General features: G+C 42.1%; 1 protein-coding gene across 3 annotated transcripts; it reads left to right on the forward strand.

The window, feature by feature from the left end:
* The first annotated feature begins 132 nt into the window (after window positions 1-132).
* On the forward strand, window positions 133-18320 carry camsap1a (calmodulin regulated spectrin-associated protein 1a). 3 transcript variants are annotated; one of them, XM_084935564.1, is made up of 20 exons: window positions 133-507; window positions 1005-1195; window positions 6349-6611; window positions 7285-7446; window positions 7534-7614; window positions 8922-8954; window positions 9772-9913; window positions 10135-10274; window positions 10589-10685; window positions 10851-10977; window positions 11465-11544; window positions 11647-11731; window positions 11853-14193; window positions 14278-14414; window positions 14518-14726; window positions 14815-14877; window positions 15187-15274; window positions 15362-15480; window positions 16009-16127; window positions 16805-18320. In XM_084935564.1, the coding sequence occupies exons 2-20, from the start codon at window positions 1006-1008 to the stop codon at window positions 17093-17095; spliced, it is 4767 nt and encodes a 1588-aa protein (XP_084791690.1). In that variant the 5' UTR covers window positions 133-507; window position 1005; the 3' UTR covers window positions 17096-18320. The 3 variants fall into 3 exon arrangements, with proteins under 3 accessions (XP_084791690.1, XP_084791689.1, XP_084791688.1); XM_084935563.1 differs by lacking the exons at window positions 133-507; window positions 1005-1195; window positions 6349-6611; window positions 7285-7446; window positions 14815-14877 and having other exon boundaries at window positions 7485-7614; XM_084935562.1 differs by lacking the exons at window positions 133-507; window positions 1005-1195; window positions 6349-6611; window positions 7285-7446; window positions 8922-8954 and having other exon boundaries at window positions 7485-7614.
* Window positions 18321-19001: the final 681 nt, after the last annotated feature.

Raw genomic sequence — 19001 nt, forward strand, 5'->3', positions numbered from 1 at the left:
TACGTTAATTTGTTCCTGATTTTTTTTCTTATCTTTTATTAATCTTCGCAGCTGTTTTTGATTGTTTTTTATTTTATTTTAATAGCACTGCAGCGCCCTCACCAGGTGGCTGTATGTAACTGGCGGTAACACCCGTCCCCATAGAGACAGGCTCCTACAACAGGGTTGCTCGTGCACCGTTAGAATCGCCAGTCCTCCGTGAGAGACGATGACAGCCTCAGTATGAAAGAGCCAGCTATTTGACATTAATGATTCCATCGAAAGCAGACTTCTGGGGTGGTTGCCAATCGGAATTTTTATTATTACTGTTATTATTATTATTATTGGATTAACGACCATCAGCCGCCAGGCGAAGCTTTATCCTGAGAGGCCGGAGATTTGTGTCGCTGGACAGGGAGGAGTCTGTTATTTCAGCGTTAGCTGAAGCCAGGCCAGCATGTCGGCGTTTTAACAATACATCCATCTCAAATACAAAGCTGCGGAGAGGATCCTAATGTGCTCTTAGAGGTGAGTCTTTGCTACATGTTATATTATTGCTGTTAAATGTTGCAACGCTAGCTAACCTGCCACTGATACAGTGGACATAGCGGTGCTAGGTTAATATTGGGTCGTTCTGTTCAACTGGACTCACAAGAACCAGCTGTCATTTACTAAAAAAAATATTCTTTTTGGTTTCATTTTTGAAGCTAATTCTAAAAGAACACAGAGCTATCATTTATGCCCCGAAGTGCCCTATAGTTACTTCAGTCTAAGACATTATTAGCTAATAATCAGATAAATAGCAAACATATAGAAGGTGTTTTGGGCTCATATAAATGGTCGTGCAGACTGACAGCAGAGGCGACTACAGCACCTGCAGGTCACACGAGGTGAGTCTTTGTGAATTTCATGTTAACGGAGCTGGTGCTGTCAGTGAGCAGGGCCCCGGTTGTTGTCCTGAAATCGATGATGTAATGGTGTTGGCTTCATGAGAAGAAGTAATACCCGTGTGTCTCTATGTTCAGGATGGATGTGGAGGTGAGTGCTGGCAGGGACAGCACTTGGAGGAGAGCAGCGGCAGCAACAGCAGATGATGATGGTGGTGGTGGAGGAGGGGTCATGGAGGCTCAGGTTGTACCGCTGGAGCTGTACGACTGTGCAAGAGCCAAAATAGACGCAAATCTCCGTTGGTTGTTTGCCAAAGCCTATGGTACAGGTAAGACTTTCTCTTGTGTTGCTGAGACCTTCTTGGATGTCAAGAATGCAAGAGGATTCATGTCTTTTTATATGGATGAATATTTTATTGTGCATTTTGTCCTAGTAGTAGAAAGAGAGAAAGGTATATACCCAACAAAAGGTCCATGTCTAGAATCATATCTGAGTTGTGTGTAGTTATACAGATGCTACTATGACACAAATGACAATTTTAATAAAATGAAATTTGTGACCTTTTCAGTTTAAACATTATTGATTTATAACTGTGTTATTAAACAGTCAGAATAACAGAAAACATCAGGATATGTTGACGTTAGGTTTCAAGTTTCCAGTTACTAGTCCTTTGTTTATGCAGCTTGAGACTTCAGTCTACTTATAAATCCACTATCCTATTTTGTAAGTGTTGATTTTCGACCACAACAATTGCAAATGTATTTTATGAGAATTAACTTTTCATACCACGACAACATAGCAGCACTCCAGAGCGTCATTTCTGCGAGTGAATCCTTGGGCTGACATCTCGTGATGAGTCTTTCATGCACAGGTCACTGGCTTTGTCAGCTCTGATGAGGTCTGTTAAAATATTAAAAATGATTGCTCTACATAGGCAGGCTGTAAGTACTGCAAATGTCTGGAAATCACTCTTTGAATGTGGGTTTTTATGTCACGCACTGGCAGATCTATCAGGAATGTGATCAGGAGGTCAGCTGTGCTCTCCAAGTCTCAGTTTTTGTTTTATCAGTAACAATAATGTATTTGGAAGTTGATCCGGAGGCAGTCATTTAGGAACGGAAAACTCATTGTTCTCATATCCACTTTATGAGTCAAGCAGTTGGAGTGCCTGCAATTAAAGTGTATCCATTCCTGTGGATGACTCAGGGAATTGACGCTGACATGGGAACTAAAACTGAAAATGCGGGGCTTATAATACCATAGAAATGAAGCCGAATGCTAAATTCTGCTCCAATCTACACACTGGGAATTACTGTATCTTTCAGATGACAATATAACTGTCATCTTCCATCAGTCATGTCAGCATGAGCAATCTCACATGAACAGATGGAGCATTTTAGTGTTTTACCATGAATGCGCAAAAATATTGTATGCTTTCGTTGTGTAGACTAGAGCTTGGTGTTTGTTCGGGGCAGAGATAAGATGTCCATAATAAACACCAAACCATCACCATTATCTCAGAAAGCTTCCTGCTTCCCTTAATCTCATTGGCTCTTCCTGATGTGTGCCAGGGACTCTGGTGTCCTGTTTTATGCAGGCATTGATATAAAAGCCTATGCAGATTATAACAATACTATATGACATGGGACTTCTCAGTTTATTAAGCTATCACAACTATTTAGGTAGTAAGGAAAATGATGAGCTAGACTGTCGCCGCCATTTATTCGCAGCTGTCACCATCATGTGGCGCTTATCATGACAGTCAGTTTTTGTTCCTGCTTAGCTTAATGTGGTGTGCAGCTAGCAATTATCACTTCGACAAAGAAGCAACTGAGACCATAATTAAGCAGGAAGTGGTAAATGTTTGGCACTTTTCCTTCAATAGGTATACCTGATTGTTGTTGGACCCCGTTTTGCCTTCTGTCTTATTTCTTTATAGCATAGATTCAACAAACATTTCTCAGATTTTGGTTAATATTGACATCATGCAATTGCTTTGCCAGCAGCACGTCCGTGATGTGAATCTCCTGTTCCACCACATCCCAAAGGCGCTCTATTAGATTGAGATCTAGCGACTGTGGAGGCCATTTGAGTAAAGTGAGCTTATTGTTATGTTTAAGAACAAGTGTCTTCTGGAAGCAACCATCAGAAGATGGGTATGCTGTGGTCATAAACAGCTGGGCGCTAAGCAATACTCGGGTATCGTGCAGCTTTTAAAAAAATGTTCATCTGGAGATAAGAGATAAGTGTGGAAGACAGAACCACACTATCAGAACTTCTATTAGAGTGGAAACTGACGAACACACCGACACAGCAGTGCCGGGAGGACCGTGTTGTCTGTTGTGAAAGTCAGCACAGCAGTCACATGATTAAGTGTTTAATGGGATTGGACCTGAAGGCCTGTGTCTCTGAACAACACAGCCCGTTTGTTTAGACTCATGACATGTTTATTAATGGCCTGTGGAGAAACACTGAACGTTCCTACACTGGAAACAGTTTCAAAGAAGAAACAGATAAACAGATAGTAAAAGTGTGTCGTTTTCAAACGACATAATTATTTTTTATGTACAGTTTTAATAGCTTTTAACAGTTGGAGTCAACAGTCTTATGTTGTATAATTTGTACAATAGTGGGCTCTAAAGGTCAGGGATATTGCTATTATATTTTCTCCCACATAATGCTTAAGTGCTCTGTCACCCACTGTACAGATCAGTACAGTCCATAGATTTTTTTGTTCTGTGCTTTACTTGATAAAAAAAGAGTTTTGAAATGGAAACTGAATGCCGTTTGAATGAACAGATACTGGAATAGTCCGATATTTAGGTAGATGTGGAAGTGCTGAGATTCTCCTGGGGCGCAGTTAGTGCTATCACCTTTCAGCTTGAGGGTTTCAGGTTCGAACCTGCTGAGGTCTTGCTCTCAGCTTGTTTGCCCTCAGTAAGCCTACATGGGTTTTCTATAAGTGCTCTGTTTTCCAGAAGCAAAGTTTTGTTTTTGTTTTTGTTTGTGTTTTTGTTTGGTTACTTGGCATATCTGTATTGGCTTTATACTTGGATGGTAGCAAGAATGGTTGCCTGTGCTGTTCACTCTGGGATGTACTGGCCACCTGTTCAGGGTGTATCCTACCCTTTGCCCAGTGTCAGTTGGGATAGACTCCAGCTCCCCTGTGATTTCAGTTGGATAAGCAGTTAGAAAATGATACATGGATGGATGGCTGTATTAGTGATCTCTCATGCACAATAATAAATGCGTAAAATTAGAATAAAGGACCTGGAAAATTGGTGCCCACCTTTTCAGTTCTATCTGCTTTGCCATGCTTTCAGGTGGGATTGGCTTATTGACTTACAGGCTATGTTTGCCCAACACGCTGTCTTCAGGAGGACTGTTCATTGAGCCGTCTTATTGGAGAGAAATGTTGCATACCCCTGCAGAGCCCGGAGTCTGATAGCTCTGCCTTAACTGTCAGCAGGATTTCTGCTGGCCAGTCTGACCTTTGTGCTTGAAAGAATAAGAACAAAGACTCATACATGCACACTGGGCTGCGTTTAAGTCCTGGATCAGATAGACGATAAATATCTAAGCAGTATTAACAACTAGAATTATGGAGGAGAACCTCTCCTTTCAAATTTATTGCTGCACACACACATACACATGCACACATCTCCTGATGTCAAGGTCCATAAATCGATTCGCTGAGCAGGAGCCGGGACAGCATCCCAGCCCCCGCCTCCGGCCTCTCCATCACCACAGCAACCATGGAGGAAGAGGAACCATTCTGGGACAGCTGAGAGTGAGGAAGTGGGGGTATTTGTAAGAGGAAAACAAAACAGAGGAGCTCAGACATGCAGGGGTGCGTTTTCTCACATGATCTAGAATTCTCATTCACATATGGCAGCGCTACATCAGCGAAGCGTGCGATAGATCCTGTATGTGGACCATGACAAGCAAGCAGTCTGTCGTAAAAGACACAGCTGAGGTCTTCGCAGTCAGATGTAGTACCGAGCCTGCTGTGTGTGCGTTTTCCACTGATGGATGTTTGTCTGTTACATCACAGTCAGCATCATCCCTAATGTGAAGCAAAATGAGAACACATGCTTTTGTTAACTGATGCAAGTATAGCTGCTTATCTTCTCTTCTGACATTTTTATTCATCACTGTCATCGCTCAGTTCTGGAGATGTTTGACTTAGAAACAAACAGTCCCTCAAGAAGCCTGGCAGGGTGTAACTGCTAGTCCAAACCAATCATTTGATAGAGAAACCATAGATAATGGCAGTTAAAAGCAGTGCATTTTAGGCATATCTGTGTATGCGGACATTACAATATTTTAACAAGACAAAGATGTGCAAGGAAGCACTATCTGGCTACGAGGTTTGCTGTACTGTCAGAGAGATAATTTGACATTTTGGAGCGATACACTTGTTCATTTTCTGCTGAGTTAGATGCAAAGATCAATATTATTCTCTTGTATGCACATCATCTCTGAAGCTGGAGCCAGAAGCAGTTAGCTTACCCTTGCAAAAAGACTGTGCACAGAGGCAAACAAACAAACCTAGCTCTTCAAAGTTAAAAAAAGAGCTAGTCTCCTAGAGACCTCATCATTAGCTTGCCAACATTCCTTCATTTCTGTGGTTATTCAAACAAGATGTAATGTAGTAATAGCTGAGCTAAGAGGTGCTGTAGACACAGATTTACTGCTTCCCCCTCCATCCACTTTTACGTTAACCTACACTATGCACCTTCTGGTTTTTATCGTAAAATAGATACCACTGTGCCTGCTATCCATTTACTGATTTATCACAGAAATAAATTATACAGTTATACACTTTGTTTAGAGCAGTACACACCCACTCATACCCCTCTATGATGGACAGAACTACTAAAATACTAAATCCACTACAAGTTCAGGTCAGTTTTACATTAGCTTGCATGCTTATAATATTCATTATCAGATGGCTTTGAGGGTTTTTTTTTGTGTGTGTGTGTGTGTGGGGGGGGCAAGAAACAACAGAGTTTCAACACACAGAAATTTCGTGAATGCTTCGGGCCTTAACTCCTGGATTAACATGTCCAAGACATAAAAATAGCTTTGGCATGTCCGTGTCCATGAGCAGGAGCTGGAGAATGCTAGGCTGGCTTGGACGACACCATTAGCTTAACCATCACCACTAAGTCCCGTTGGCTAAGTGGCTTAAAGCTTCAGGCCCAAGTGCTGTTTAACCACTGACTTTGAGTGCTCTCCTCATGCACTGGTTTCTTCTTAGATGGTCTAATACCCTTTAAAGCCTGTGTACTAGGAGCTTCTCTGTTACATAACACAGCAAGGCATTGGTTGGACACGTGTTGTATAAAAATAGTTTGTGTGTGTGGTTGTAAAGCGTGATTTGTACCTTTATACAACTTTGATAGGTAAAAAAACTTGCTGCTCACATTGTGGCTCTGATTTTGAAAGCATTTTGTTTGCCATCAATCCTTTCCCCAGATCATGTTCCTGCAGACCTGCGGGACCCCTTCTACACAGACCAGTATGAGCAGGAACACATCAAACCCCCCATCATCCGCATGCTGCAGTCTGGAGAGCTCTACTGTCGTGTGTGCGGGCTCATCCTTCACGCCGAGCAGGCCGGCTCACTCCAAAACCACCAGTCTGTCATCCAGGCTCTGTCGAGAAAAGGCATCTATGTCCTGGAGACCGACAACACGCCAGTTTCCGATCTGGATCTCAGCGCTTCTCCCATCAAAATGGTAAAATGTGTCTTTCCAGATTGTCAGAAAAAGCAGACTCAGTTTTCTGAAAGACCAGTCACATTTCGGCAACGTCCCAATGCCAGATTCTGTGATTCATGTGTAGCAGTTGTAACAGTGACAAAATAACAAATATTTAATTTGCTTTCATTTCACTGATTTACACACCTCCCCAAAAATCTCTTTGTTTTTTTTCCCATTGTGGTTAGTATTCCTCTGTAATAGTATAACCCAGTAACCTGGCAACCCACACTTACCATCTGTTAACAAGCTAATCTGACTTTCCAGAGCCAAATGTGAGCTAGTAGTGTTGGAATAAATAATGCACCAATGTAACAGAAATATTCATCAGGCAAAATGGATCAAAAAGTTTTTCATGAATTTTCAATTTTCTCTTGATGATTTCCATAATCCTGAAAATGTGCTCTAAATGCAAAAACAACACATAAAAGGGAATGATTATTATATAAAAACAATATTGTACCATTACCATTATATCATTACTACTATACTAAAGTAAATCTGTGATTCCCAAATATTTAATACATAGAAAGACTTTATGAGTGTTGGGTTGTCACAGTAGGGGGCAGGAAAAGTAATTTCTGCCTAAGGCTTCTCAAATGCTATGTATCTAATGATAGATTCAAAGACAGCTCTTTATCTGTTCTCCCAGAGCGCCCACATCCACCTCATTGATTCCCTGATGATGGCCTATACGGTGGAGATGATCAGCATAGAGAAGGTGGTGTCCAGTGTCAAGCGCTTTTCAACCTTCAGTGCCTCAAAGGAGCTTCTTTATGACCTGGAAGATGCGATGCTGTTTTGGATCAACAAGGCAACAATTAAACAGTGTTATTGTTATGACAGTGGATTTGTGTGTTCATCTGTCTGTGCTAACCTGCTGTATTCTTTGGTGTTTTAGGTGAGCATAAAGTTGAGGGAGATCACAGAAAAAGAGTGTAAAATGAAGCAACATCTTCTTGACTCACCGAGTCACCAGAAGGTAATGATAATATAATAACAACAATAATAACTTTATGTATATAGCACCCTTTAAAAACAAGTTTCAGAAAAATACACTCACTGGCTTCTTTGTTTGGTGCACATGTTCTGTTGCTTGGGGAAAAGCCAGACTGCTTGCATTTGATATGATTGCAGCAGTAACTCTAATAACCACTCCTTACAACCAAAGTATGCAGATGAGTGTCTCTGAATGCAGAAAGTAGGGTGCAAACACCCTTGCAGATGAGCTACAGCAGCATAAGACCACACCGGGTGCCAGTCCTGTCAGCTAAGACCAGGAAATGGAAGTTATAATTCAAACAGGCACATCAGAATTGAACAATAGTAGATTGCCTGGTCTGATGAGCCTTATTTTTCTGCTATGATATTCAGAAGTAGTTTAAACGCCACCTCAGCATTATTGCTGATCTATTACATCATGGATGTGCAGCAGGCAGCAAGTACATGATATTATCATGTAAATATGGACTAAAATCTCTGATGGATGTTTCCCTGTTCTACGCAGAGTGAAGGGAGTGCTGAAGGCAAAAGGGAGTCTGAGTATGAGCAACGTGCACATAACAAAGTGTTCAGAGAGTGTAGCTTCCCCTGTCTTGAAAAGAGTCTGTCTTAAGTGATGTTTTTTGCCTTTGTCTAATGTCCTACAAGTGTGCATCTTGTCCTTAAAAGACATATTAATTGTCAAGTAATCAGTTCTGTCTTCTACTGACATTGTCTTACAAACCTGTGATCAGATATTCAAACATTTTTATTTGTGTGTGTTTGCACCTCATGCTTAAAGACTATATCATGCTTTATATTTTTAAACTACTGTCCCTATTATTTGAGGGCTTTAGGATGATTAAGCTGTGGGATTCTTTGTGGGGAACCAGTTTTTAATGTATTATATTTTTAACATAGGGATTTTTTTTTTTCAAATTTTGTCTGTCATCATTAAGTTTGTGCTGAGTAAGCTTTTGGTAGTTAGTGTTTTTAACGTATCAACAGATGTGCAGACAGTTGCCGCTGGATTGACGCTTGCATTAACTAGCTGCATCATTAGTAGCACAGTGTGTCTTTTGAGCTATGTCTCATTTCAGTTGTTCCCCCCTGATTCCTGAATAAATAGATATTGCTGATGCTTTCATTCGAACCCTTTCCAGTTATCTTTAAGACCAGATCTGCCTCCTTCCAATCAGGAGAAGATTCGATTCCTTCTGGCTGTGTCTGACCCTTTACTTGTCTGTTGCTCTTCCTCTTTGTGTCTCCCTCCCAAATTAACTCCCTCGTGTGCCTCTTGGATACTAGTCTCCCTCCAAATGGTACTGGAAGCTTGTACCTGTAAGTGCCACTGCTTGCAATCACCTGTGTGAATGTCAATGTGTCAACTGGAGGTGTGTGAGGTTGTGTATGTGTGTGCATCAGATGTGGCAGCGTAATGGAAAGCTGGGAAAAAACTAGACTAACAGGATGAAGGAAAAAAGGAATATATTTATGGGTGTTATATAAATGCAGTAAATTGTATAAGGAAGATGACACAGTGCCCCTTACTGGCAAAGGAAGGAACATCACCATGATCGTTTGCTTTTAATTTCAAATCCTTTTTTACATCTTTAATATTCAGCTGAGCTCGTTCAGTCCTCACTTCCTCCTCCCAAACCATCCATTCATCCACCCAGTGTTAGAATGACTCATGGCTTCTTTTATTTCACCATTAACTTCCTCCCAATATCATTTCTTTCTCCCCTCACTAGCCTGATATATTGCATGCTCTGGCTCATTGCTTACTGGAACCTGTGGAGTTCTCTCGTGTGGTAAAGTATTCATCATTAACCCCTTTCGTTACTTCATTGTACGGTTTATGATTTTTTCCCTTGCATATCCACGCAATACTTATCTGTGTTATGCTTAGCTTAAATATTTTATATGAGAATCATTAGCACCCTTCCCGATTCGTATCAGCGAAGACACACATTATGCACCACATGACATTTCACAACCAAGAAGCCCTAGACCCCAGTTAGTGCTGAAGAGAAGCAGAGATTAGTTTACAGCATGTGAGATGTTGTGTTTATCTGACAAGTGAGTGTGTGATTCAGTGATTCATTAGAAAAATGTGTGCACACTGTGTAATCCTAGGCCTTCTCTTGGTGTGTAGGTGCGTTACCGCAGAGATCACCTATCAGGTCGAACGCTCCAGCACTTCCCCTTGTTGGACGACCTGTTGAAAGACATGTGTGATGGCACAGCTCTGCTGGCTGTGATCCACTTTTATTGCCCAGAACTCGTTAGACTGGAAGGTACTGTAACACAGCTCTATTCAAGCCAGTCAAGAAGTGTAGCACATACTATAGCTGTCAATTTTCTAGCTCTGTCTCCTAATGTTATATAAGTAGGATAGTTTTACCAAGAGGTGAATTAAAAGAGCAATACGACTGTGAAGCAAAAGGAGCAGTATCTATGAATTTAAAAGGTTTAAGAGTATAGAGTAAGCCTGATAGCGTTGTCCTGTTCTGTGCAGATATCTGTCTGAAGGAGGTTCCCTCTATCGGTGAAAGTGTTTACAATATCCAACTACTGAAGGAGTTTTCAAACGAGTATTTGAACAAATGCTTCTATCTGAAGCCTGAAGACCTGCTGTACTCCCCACCGGTACTAAAGGTGAGCTTGAAAACATAAAACGCTTTTATAGTTACAATAAAATCACTGTACATTTATTTCTGAGTAAAAGTAGCCAACGTTAAATTTAACTGCTTAACTATTATACCTCAACAAAAGACGTGTTTTATGGATTTCTCCTTGTGGTCCTGCTCCTCTTGCCCTCAGTCTCAACACCTGATAGTGAATTGCTTTAAGCGATGGATTAAATCTAAAGAATACATATAAAGCCCAGTGTGCCTTGATCCTGTGCTATGCTGCTTTTTTGTCATGTCTTGCTTTTCTTCCTGATAGCGTCAGTTTTTGATGTCTTACAGAATAATGTGATGGTCCTCATTGCCGAGATGTTTTGGTGGTTTGAGATTGTGAAGCCAGACTTTGTTCAACCCCGGGATCTTCAGGATATCAGAGATGGTGTGGCACACTTTCTGCCTTCATCCATCAGTTTTGATTGAATAACACAAAAAGCACAGTCGCTACATGTACACAGATTGATTTGATGACTATATATATATATATTTGTATTTACTGAAATGTTAGTGGCTGTTGTGAAAACGTGCCATTCTTCTATTTCCACAGTGAGACTGCTGCTGCAGCCTAAAACTTCTCGATCCTATGTACCCATCTCCAACATCACTAAACGAAGTTTCCTGACATCATCGCACTCTGCTGACACCCTGGCCACGCCCACAAGCCCTGAGCTCAGGTATCATTACAAAAAACATCTATTGAGTCACTAGTCCAGAAAAAAAGAGTTTGGCTGTCTTTTCCCTAAGATTAAAAACAAAACAAAACAAAATTAACTAATGTTTTAAAAGTTACACATATACAAAATTATACAACATTAGGGCTAAACTACTGAGATGATTGAGGTCTTGGGTTTATTGCACCAGATCATTTAAGCAAAACGATTGGCTTTTATATTTCCCAGTTTAGCTTTTGATTGGGTCTTTGGTCGCAGGACCCAGACAAGCATCATCTTGGCTCTTCTCCTAAATGAAGATCTGTGGGATGATTCGGAGTGCGGTGTCTCTCTTTTGTGTCTCTGCGGTAGTGTTTTAAATGCCTCTGCACTAAATATTTAAGCAATGTAAACTTAGTAAATTAAGAGGTTATTAATTTATACAATGATATAGATATACAATAATAATTTACACAGCTAATATCTATCTCTCTCTGTCTCTCTCATGCAGCACTAAATCAAGCTCCACAAGCCCATCTCTGCTGCCTCTGAGACAGAGACAACAGAAAGTGGTTGAGGAGACCACTCCAGGTAAAAAAAAAAAAATCATCTGTGTTCTGAGCTGAGATTTCTGCCTGAAGTCACGAAGTAAATATATTTTTTCCTAACATGGATCATGTATTCTTTGTGCAGATATAAGGCATAGGCCTAACTCTCTGATAGGTCCAGATGTGCAACATCAGGGCTCCAAAATGGCCTGGCCAGAGAGAAGGACAAGGTGAGTGGTATACAGTAATTGGTTTATTCAGTTTCATGTTGAAGAATCTATAAGTATGACAAATTCTTTTGTTCAGCTTACCTAACTCATTTTCCTCCTTCTGTACTATTATCTCATCCAGGCCTTTATCCCAGGCTGCATCCTATGCCCTGCATTTTGCCCCAGAGGATGATGCAGACAGTATCAGTCTTGCTCGCTCCATTAGCAAAGACAGCTTAGCCTCCAACATAATGAGCATTACTCCTAAACACATGCTGGGTGCGGGTCTGTCTCAGCATAGACTTAGTGGTCAAAGCCTGCTTAGTCACATGCGCATAGAGGATGAAGAAGAAGAAATAGAAGAGGAGGAACTGGTTGCCATTATCCATCCTTCTGTATTTTCTAGACATCGAATCGGGAGCAACATGGAGCAGGATGAGCTGGAAATGCAGAGTGCAGCTCCTGCCTCAAAAGTATGTAATGCTTCTCGTCCTTCCTGTTTCGATGCGGGCCCTTTTACTCTGGACTGCCGAGGCGACAGCTATTATCTGGAGCCTTTGTTGCCTGCCATCCCTAAAATGGCCAAAGAGAAAAGCATCAGCCTGAACAAGCAGGAGGAGAGCGGTGAGAGTCGCTGCAGAGACACGGGAAATGCAAGAAATGCAACCGCCAGTGTCCCGCAGACCTCACAGAGGAAATCCCCCAGCACCTGTACACCCACGCAAGTGGTGAAATCAGTTCCTAGCTCTCTCAGGCAACTGATCGAGGATTCAGCAGTCGACTCTCAGCCTGGAAAGAAGCAATCTGAAGGCTTTTTCCTTCACTTGTCAGATGAGCCAGACCAGCACAGTTCTTTCTCCATAGATTGCATGCCAGAGGCAGGGCCCGATTCTGACTCTGACATCGCAGACCTGGAGGAGGATGAAGAGGAAGAAGATCAGATGGAGCTGATGAAAGAGGAGGTGAAGGGAGGGAGGGGAAAGTGCCCAGAAGAGGACGACATGGCTGAATTTGGAGAATTTGGAGAGGGTGAGTCAGCCAAACTCAGAGAAGACATGAAGGTAAGCGAGCGGGAGGATAAGGAAGATTGCAGTGGGCGCTCTAGCCCTTGCCCTAGTACCATATCATGGGCGAGTAGCTGCAGTGCTTCGGGCAGCGCCAGTGTCAAGATGACCAGCTTTGCAGAGAGAAAGCTCCTAAAACTTGGTCTCCGTGACGGATACTCAAGTACCAGCAGCTCCCAAAAGACAACACCTGATGGCTCTGATGTCACCCCCTGCCCTCCCTGGCAACTGAGGAATGACTCCGCCTCGGGTTTGCTGGGGAAAGAACCGAGCACTGTGATGGGGAAGAATACGGCACTTAGTTCTCCAGTTGTGCCTTCAGAGCTACTGCAACTTCACATGCAACTGGAAGAGCAGAGACGCGCAATCGAATATCAGAAGAAAAAGATGGAGACGGTGTCAGCCAGGCAGAGATTAAAGCTTGGGAAAGCTGCTTTCTTGAACATTGTTAAGAAGGGTGGAGGGCGCAGCGACACTCTTCCTTTACCCCTCAAACACTCCAAGGAATCCTTGGCGCTAACATCTGCTGACAGGAGTAAAGCAAAGAGCCAGACCAGCAGAGATGATTCTTGTCTTGATGCTCTAAAGGTTCGAACAAAGGGAGGTCAAAGAGAGGAAGGACCGATGAACACAGACAACAGATTAAACGCTCTCTCCCAGGATAACGGAGCTGAACCTGATATAAATGAGTGCTCCCGTTCCATAGAGCTGCTCAATGAAGCTATTAGTACTATTCAGCAGCAGATGATGCAGCTCTCATTACAGCAAAACCTGCTCATGAAGCAGAGCGTGGCCTCCCCTCCAGACTTGGTGCCATCAGGCCCAAGCACACCCCCTGACACAAACCCAACACAACAAACACCTTCTACCTCAGACTCCAGATCTTATGCAGTTCACTTTGTAGATATCAGTGGCGGCAGTGCTGCACCAACTCGTCGTCCTCCCAAGCTTAGCTCCAGCCAGCGCAGCAAAGCCCCAGAGCTGAAACAGAGTAAAGAAAACAGCAAGAGTGTCAAAAAATCAAACATCCAACTTCCAGAATGTGCTGAAGGGGAGGAGGTGGAGAGTACTGCTGAGAGCTCCAGGACTGAGAGAAGCCTTCAGAGAAACACCACCTTCAGGGTCCAAGACAGCGCAGGAGAGGGAACAGGGCGCCTCTCAGACAAACTCAAATCACCAGACCCACCAGTTATCTCCAGTACGACTCAATTTCCGTCACAGGATGGAGAGCAGGAGAAGGACGCAGCTGTCAGGTCAAGGATGGAGGTTGCCAGTGGGGAGGAGAGCACAAGAGTCAAGGGTCAGCTGATTGAAGTCGACTTGTCAGAGCTCAAAGATCCACTGGAGGATGGCACTGTAGACGCCCCAGACTGCGTGGCAGAAGGCGAGCAGAAGAACGTGTTGGGCTTCTTCTTCAAGGTGAGATGAAGATGTTTACACATTTTGTTGTACTGTGTTTTAATTGCAATGTGGTATATTGGAGGTTTTTCTTTAATCTTCCAGGATGATGAAAAGGCAGAGGACGAAATGGCGAAACGTCGCGCTGCCTTCCTCCTCAAACAGCAGCGCAAAGCCGAAGAGGCGAGACTACGCAAACTTCAGCAGGAGGCTGAGAGCGAGCTCAAGCGTGATGAGGCCCGGTGAGTTTGGACATGAAATCACATGTTAAGAAATGATAAGGAGTGGTCTAAGGCGTGGGTGGGCATCTGACCGCTGTATTAACTTTCCTTCTGTTTGCTCAAGGCGAAAGGCTGAAGAGGATCGCATTCGTAAGGAGGAAGAGAAGGCGCGGCGAGAGCTGATTAAGCAGGAATACTTACGGCGGAAGCAACAAGCCCTGATGGAGGAGCAGGGTCTGGTCAAACCTCGCCCACGGACCAAAGCCCGCAGGAACAGGCCTAAATCGCTGCACCGTGAAGAGTCCAGCGGTCTCTCCAAAGGATCCGCTACACGTAAGAGTGTCTCTAGTACTTAAGCAGTAAAAATGTGATCGTGTTGTCGTCCTCTGAGTATCTGTGTGTGTGCGTGTGTGTCGTGCAGGTAATTCTCTGAAGGTTTCCATGTTGATCAAAGCCCAGGACTCTGCAGCAGGCTGCAGGGGAGGTGAACCTTCTTAAGCTGCTCTGCATGATGTGGACACGACTGATAAAAATAGGAGTTGATTTCAGAATAGGAAGATCAGTCAGTCTTTTTTCAGAGCAGACACTTCTGATTGGCTTTGACACACTTGTTTTATTGTCTTATGTGCAGCTTATTGTGTCTCTTTGATCTTACAATGTGCTTTTTTTTAAACTGCATTGTTCTTTTTTTAATTATTGCTGTGAAAGTGCAGTAGTTCAGGTATGAAACTGGGCAAACAGCACTTGGCTAAGGAAAGTAGCTGATGCTAAATCCTTCTGTCTCCATTTTCAGCCGATCTGAGCTGCAGTCATCGAGGATCAACGCTCTCTTTGGCAACCGATGCAGACAGCGTTATCTCCGGAGGGGCAGAGTCAAACAGGTGAGAGTTTGGCTGTATAAAAGCAGAGAAAATTTGTGTCCATGTTGTGTGTCTTTGCACTAATTTGATTTTGGTGCATTTTTTTAGGGCTGGATCTGTGTGCTCTATGGAGTCATTCCCCCTAAGCAGGGCCTCCAGCAGGAACATGGAACGGGACTGGGAGAACGTCTCTATAGCCTCTTCCATTACTTCGAATGAGTATACCGGTGAATAGAAATGCTGAAAAAAAGATTTATTTATTTCCATCATCACAAAACCAACATTTATTTTTAAAGATTGGTGCAAAACAAAATTTCTATTTTGTCACATTCTTAATGAAAGAGACATTTAGATAAATGTGTTTTTATGCTATTTGTCAATGAAACTGTCAAAAGGTTGATGGCTCTTCTGTATAACCAGGCCCAACAAAACAGTTAGCTTAGCCTTAAGCACAGATTGTAATATCCACTGGACCTCAAGCCATGACTTCACAAACTTTGCTACAAGCTTGAACAGCAGTTTGCCACTGCATCTACTCCCTCCTTCAGTTTTGATGCTAAGCTATGCTAGGCTAATCGGCTCCTTATTGTAGTTTTATAATTGCTTTAAAAATATGAGAGAAGCATTGATATTCCCATGTAACTCAGCAATAAAGGAGTTAGGCCTGTTTTCTATTATAACCTAAACCACTCCTTAAACGGTTAGAGACCTGTATGTCATTTACTGATCTTTTTGGTTTGGTTCATATGCTCTAGGTCCTAAACTCTTCAAGGAGCCGAGCTCCAAGTCCAACAAGCCAATCATCATCAATGCCATCGCCCACTGCTGCCTGGCAGGAAAGGTTAATGAAGTGCAGAAGAGCGTTGTTCTTGAGGTCAGTGAACACACAGCAGTAATACCTATGAAGCTGTCTGGGAACTTTGTGTATATCATAGTAAAAAAATTTTAATGTGTTATTCAAACAGTACTATGCAAAAGTCTTGAGCCACCCGTCCTTCCTTTCTATTTTCCTTTCAAGAAGCCAGATTTTCTAACATAAGAGACAACTTAGCTAAGAACCCGTTTTAAATTGCAAGCTCACAATTTTAGATTAGTTTAATGTTAATGTAATGTCAAAGATAACACAATTTGTTGGGCAAAAAATTTCATTTTTCCAACAATAAGGTGATTCCCAAAGAGCTATCAGCTGGAAAGTTCTATCTCAGCATGGTGTGCAGTGGACAAGTGGAGGACAAAAGAAGAAGTAGTAGGCCTTAAAAACTATATACAACAGATGAACTGTATCTGAAAATCATCCCAATGTTTAAATCATTGTTAATATATATGGAGGAGGTCAGGAAAGACATGCAACAATATGTGAAACACAGTGGAACAGGTGGTCATACCAAATATTGACTATGTATATACTATATTACCATGTATGTTTGCACATTTCAATAAATCACTGCAGCTATTTTCAGCAGACTACAAAGAAATAAGTGGAAGCTGAAGACTTTTGCATAGTACTTTTAACTTTTTACCACATTCAAAAATTCAGTTTTAAATTCTCAGGAACTAGAAAAGTGCGAGTCCAATCACCTGATCATCCTCTTCCGTGACGGCGGGTGCCAGTTTCGCGCCATTTACTCGTACTCTCCGGACACTGAGGAGATCATCAAGTTTTCAGGCACAGGACCGCGCACCATCAACCGAAAGATGATCGACAAGCTCTACAAGTACAGCTCAGACCGCAAGCAGTTCACTGTCATCCCCGCCAAGACTGTGTCGGTCAGCGTGGACGCTCTGACCATCCACAATCACCTGTGGCAGGTCAAGAGACCAGGGAGTGCACGGAGAAAATGAGAAAGGGGGACATTTGTAACCATTTCTGGTCCCATCTGCTACTGTTGGGCAGGCCCCAATAAGCGTGGAGACGACTGTCATGTCATTAGAGGGTTCAGATATTCAAAAGTATTGCATTCTGTTGTATTAGCTTTTTATTCTGTATGTCACACTGCAGGGTTTTAATTTGTGGGGATATCCTACATTTAATTAGGCACTTCTTTTTATGTAGCACCCCCACTACTGAATCTACTGGTACCAAGTGCAAGTGTAGACACGCAGGGATGAACCTGACAGTGTCTTGTAACATTTACTGTTTCAGCTTGGCAAAGAAGTACCCGACTGCTGTGATTAATCCAGGCTGCGCATACAGAGGACTCTTCTACTACTCGTATGTGTTTTTATGACGAGGGAGCTTCGAACAGACTTTTTTTTTATGTCCGTGTGGAATGGATGTTAGTAAGTGGTAGTCTTCTTTTCTATTTAGTGTGTTTGGAGAAGTGCGTCAGTCTTTGTGTTAGGGGGAGGGGAGAGCAGAATGCAGTTCTTCTGCATTTGGCCCTGAATGTGTTTACTCTTTTGATTATGCTTTAAATCTTCTGACAACCAAGCAAATGGTTTTTTTTTTGTTTTTTTTTTGTGCTGTATTTGTGCTGCTGTTACAGTGGAAAACAAAATAATGTTGTTTTTACCTTAAGGGAAATTGTACTGGTATTTATCTCAAACCTGAAGCAATTTAAACACTGCATTAAATCAGATCTCAAGGGCAGCCTACGGAAATAATTGCACACATATATAAACATATATTCCACCTCCGATGTGAGCCTTGTGAGATCACCGATTAGCTCACATCACTGAACCAAAATTGACCGGTCTATGCCACTGAGCTGTTTGCCTCTCACATATAATCGCTCGCTGGATGTTGGCGAGATGTTCGTTTTTAATGCAGCTTCTGGCGCTCCACACTAGTAATTTCCTTGCAGTGACTGATGTCAGCAGCTGGTACAGTGTTTGGGAAAACTGCACAATACTTGATATTTGTTTGCTGCGTTTTGTACGTTTTTGAGCAGTATTTTTTGTACGTTGCGTACAAGTTATGTTTACTAAAAAAAAAACAAAAACAGGCACTATTTCGAGGTTTGTTCTGTTACAGGCATACAGAGCTGAGTCTTGTCCGTGTTATATTGAATGTTTATTTATTTTGATTAAATATAATAAATGCAGCTCGGTACATTTTCTTGCTAAAGTTGCCTTAATGTGTCTTTTTTCTACTCTCCGTTTCCACTCTGTATTTACTAAATGAGGGGGATGCACAAGTCGTTTTTATGGATTGCTAAGAACTACTAAATGCCACACAGTCAGCACCTGCAGCTGGCAGTTAAAGCTAGAAAATGAAGATCTGTGGAGGACATATGGTCAGGAGAGTGAGCAATAGTTATGGTTGCTGATCAGGAAGTACAATATGCTGTTTGGTTCTTGCCAAATCTGGTCCTCTGTATTATAGTCAACATCTCCCCTTTGGCACAAAAGCAAACGCAGCTTATCAACATTTATGGTCATGATTTGGGTTTGTTTTGCAGCAGGTGATTTCAGGTGCTTCTATAAGCATGAAATGTATCTGCAAAAAGTCCTGTGAAAAGTTTATTTTTAACACAACTGTATATGCCAGTCTCTTGTACATTCAAACAGACTTTTTTGAGCAATTATTATTTAAAAATAATCAGCATATTTTTCAGACTTAATAATTACCTTAATGAAACTATCAGGACTACTAATAGATGTAGCTAAGTAAAACATTGTACCACACTGCTACTCGGCAGTGGGCTATTTATGATTATTTGGTTTTAATCAAATTTGCATTTTAATTACAATATTACGATGATTTTGTTGCCTTAGAGCCACAGGGAGCCAGTGGAAATATGCAACC

This window comes from Perissodus microlepis, chromosome 7 (genome assembly GCF_051167445.1).
Source record: "Perissodus microlepis isolate ML-2025 ecotype Zambia chromosome 7, ASM5116744v1, whole genome shotgun sequence".
NCBI lineage: Eukaryota > Metazoa > Chordata > Actinopteri > Cichliformes > Cichlidae > Perissodus > Perissodus microlepis.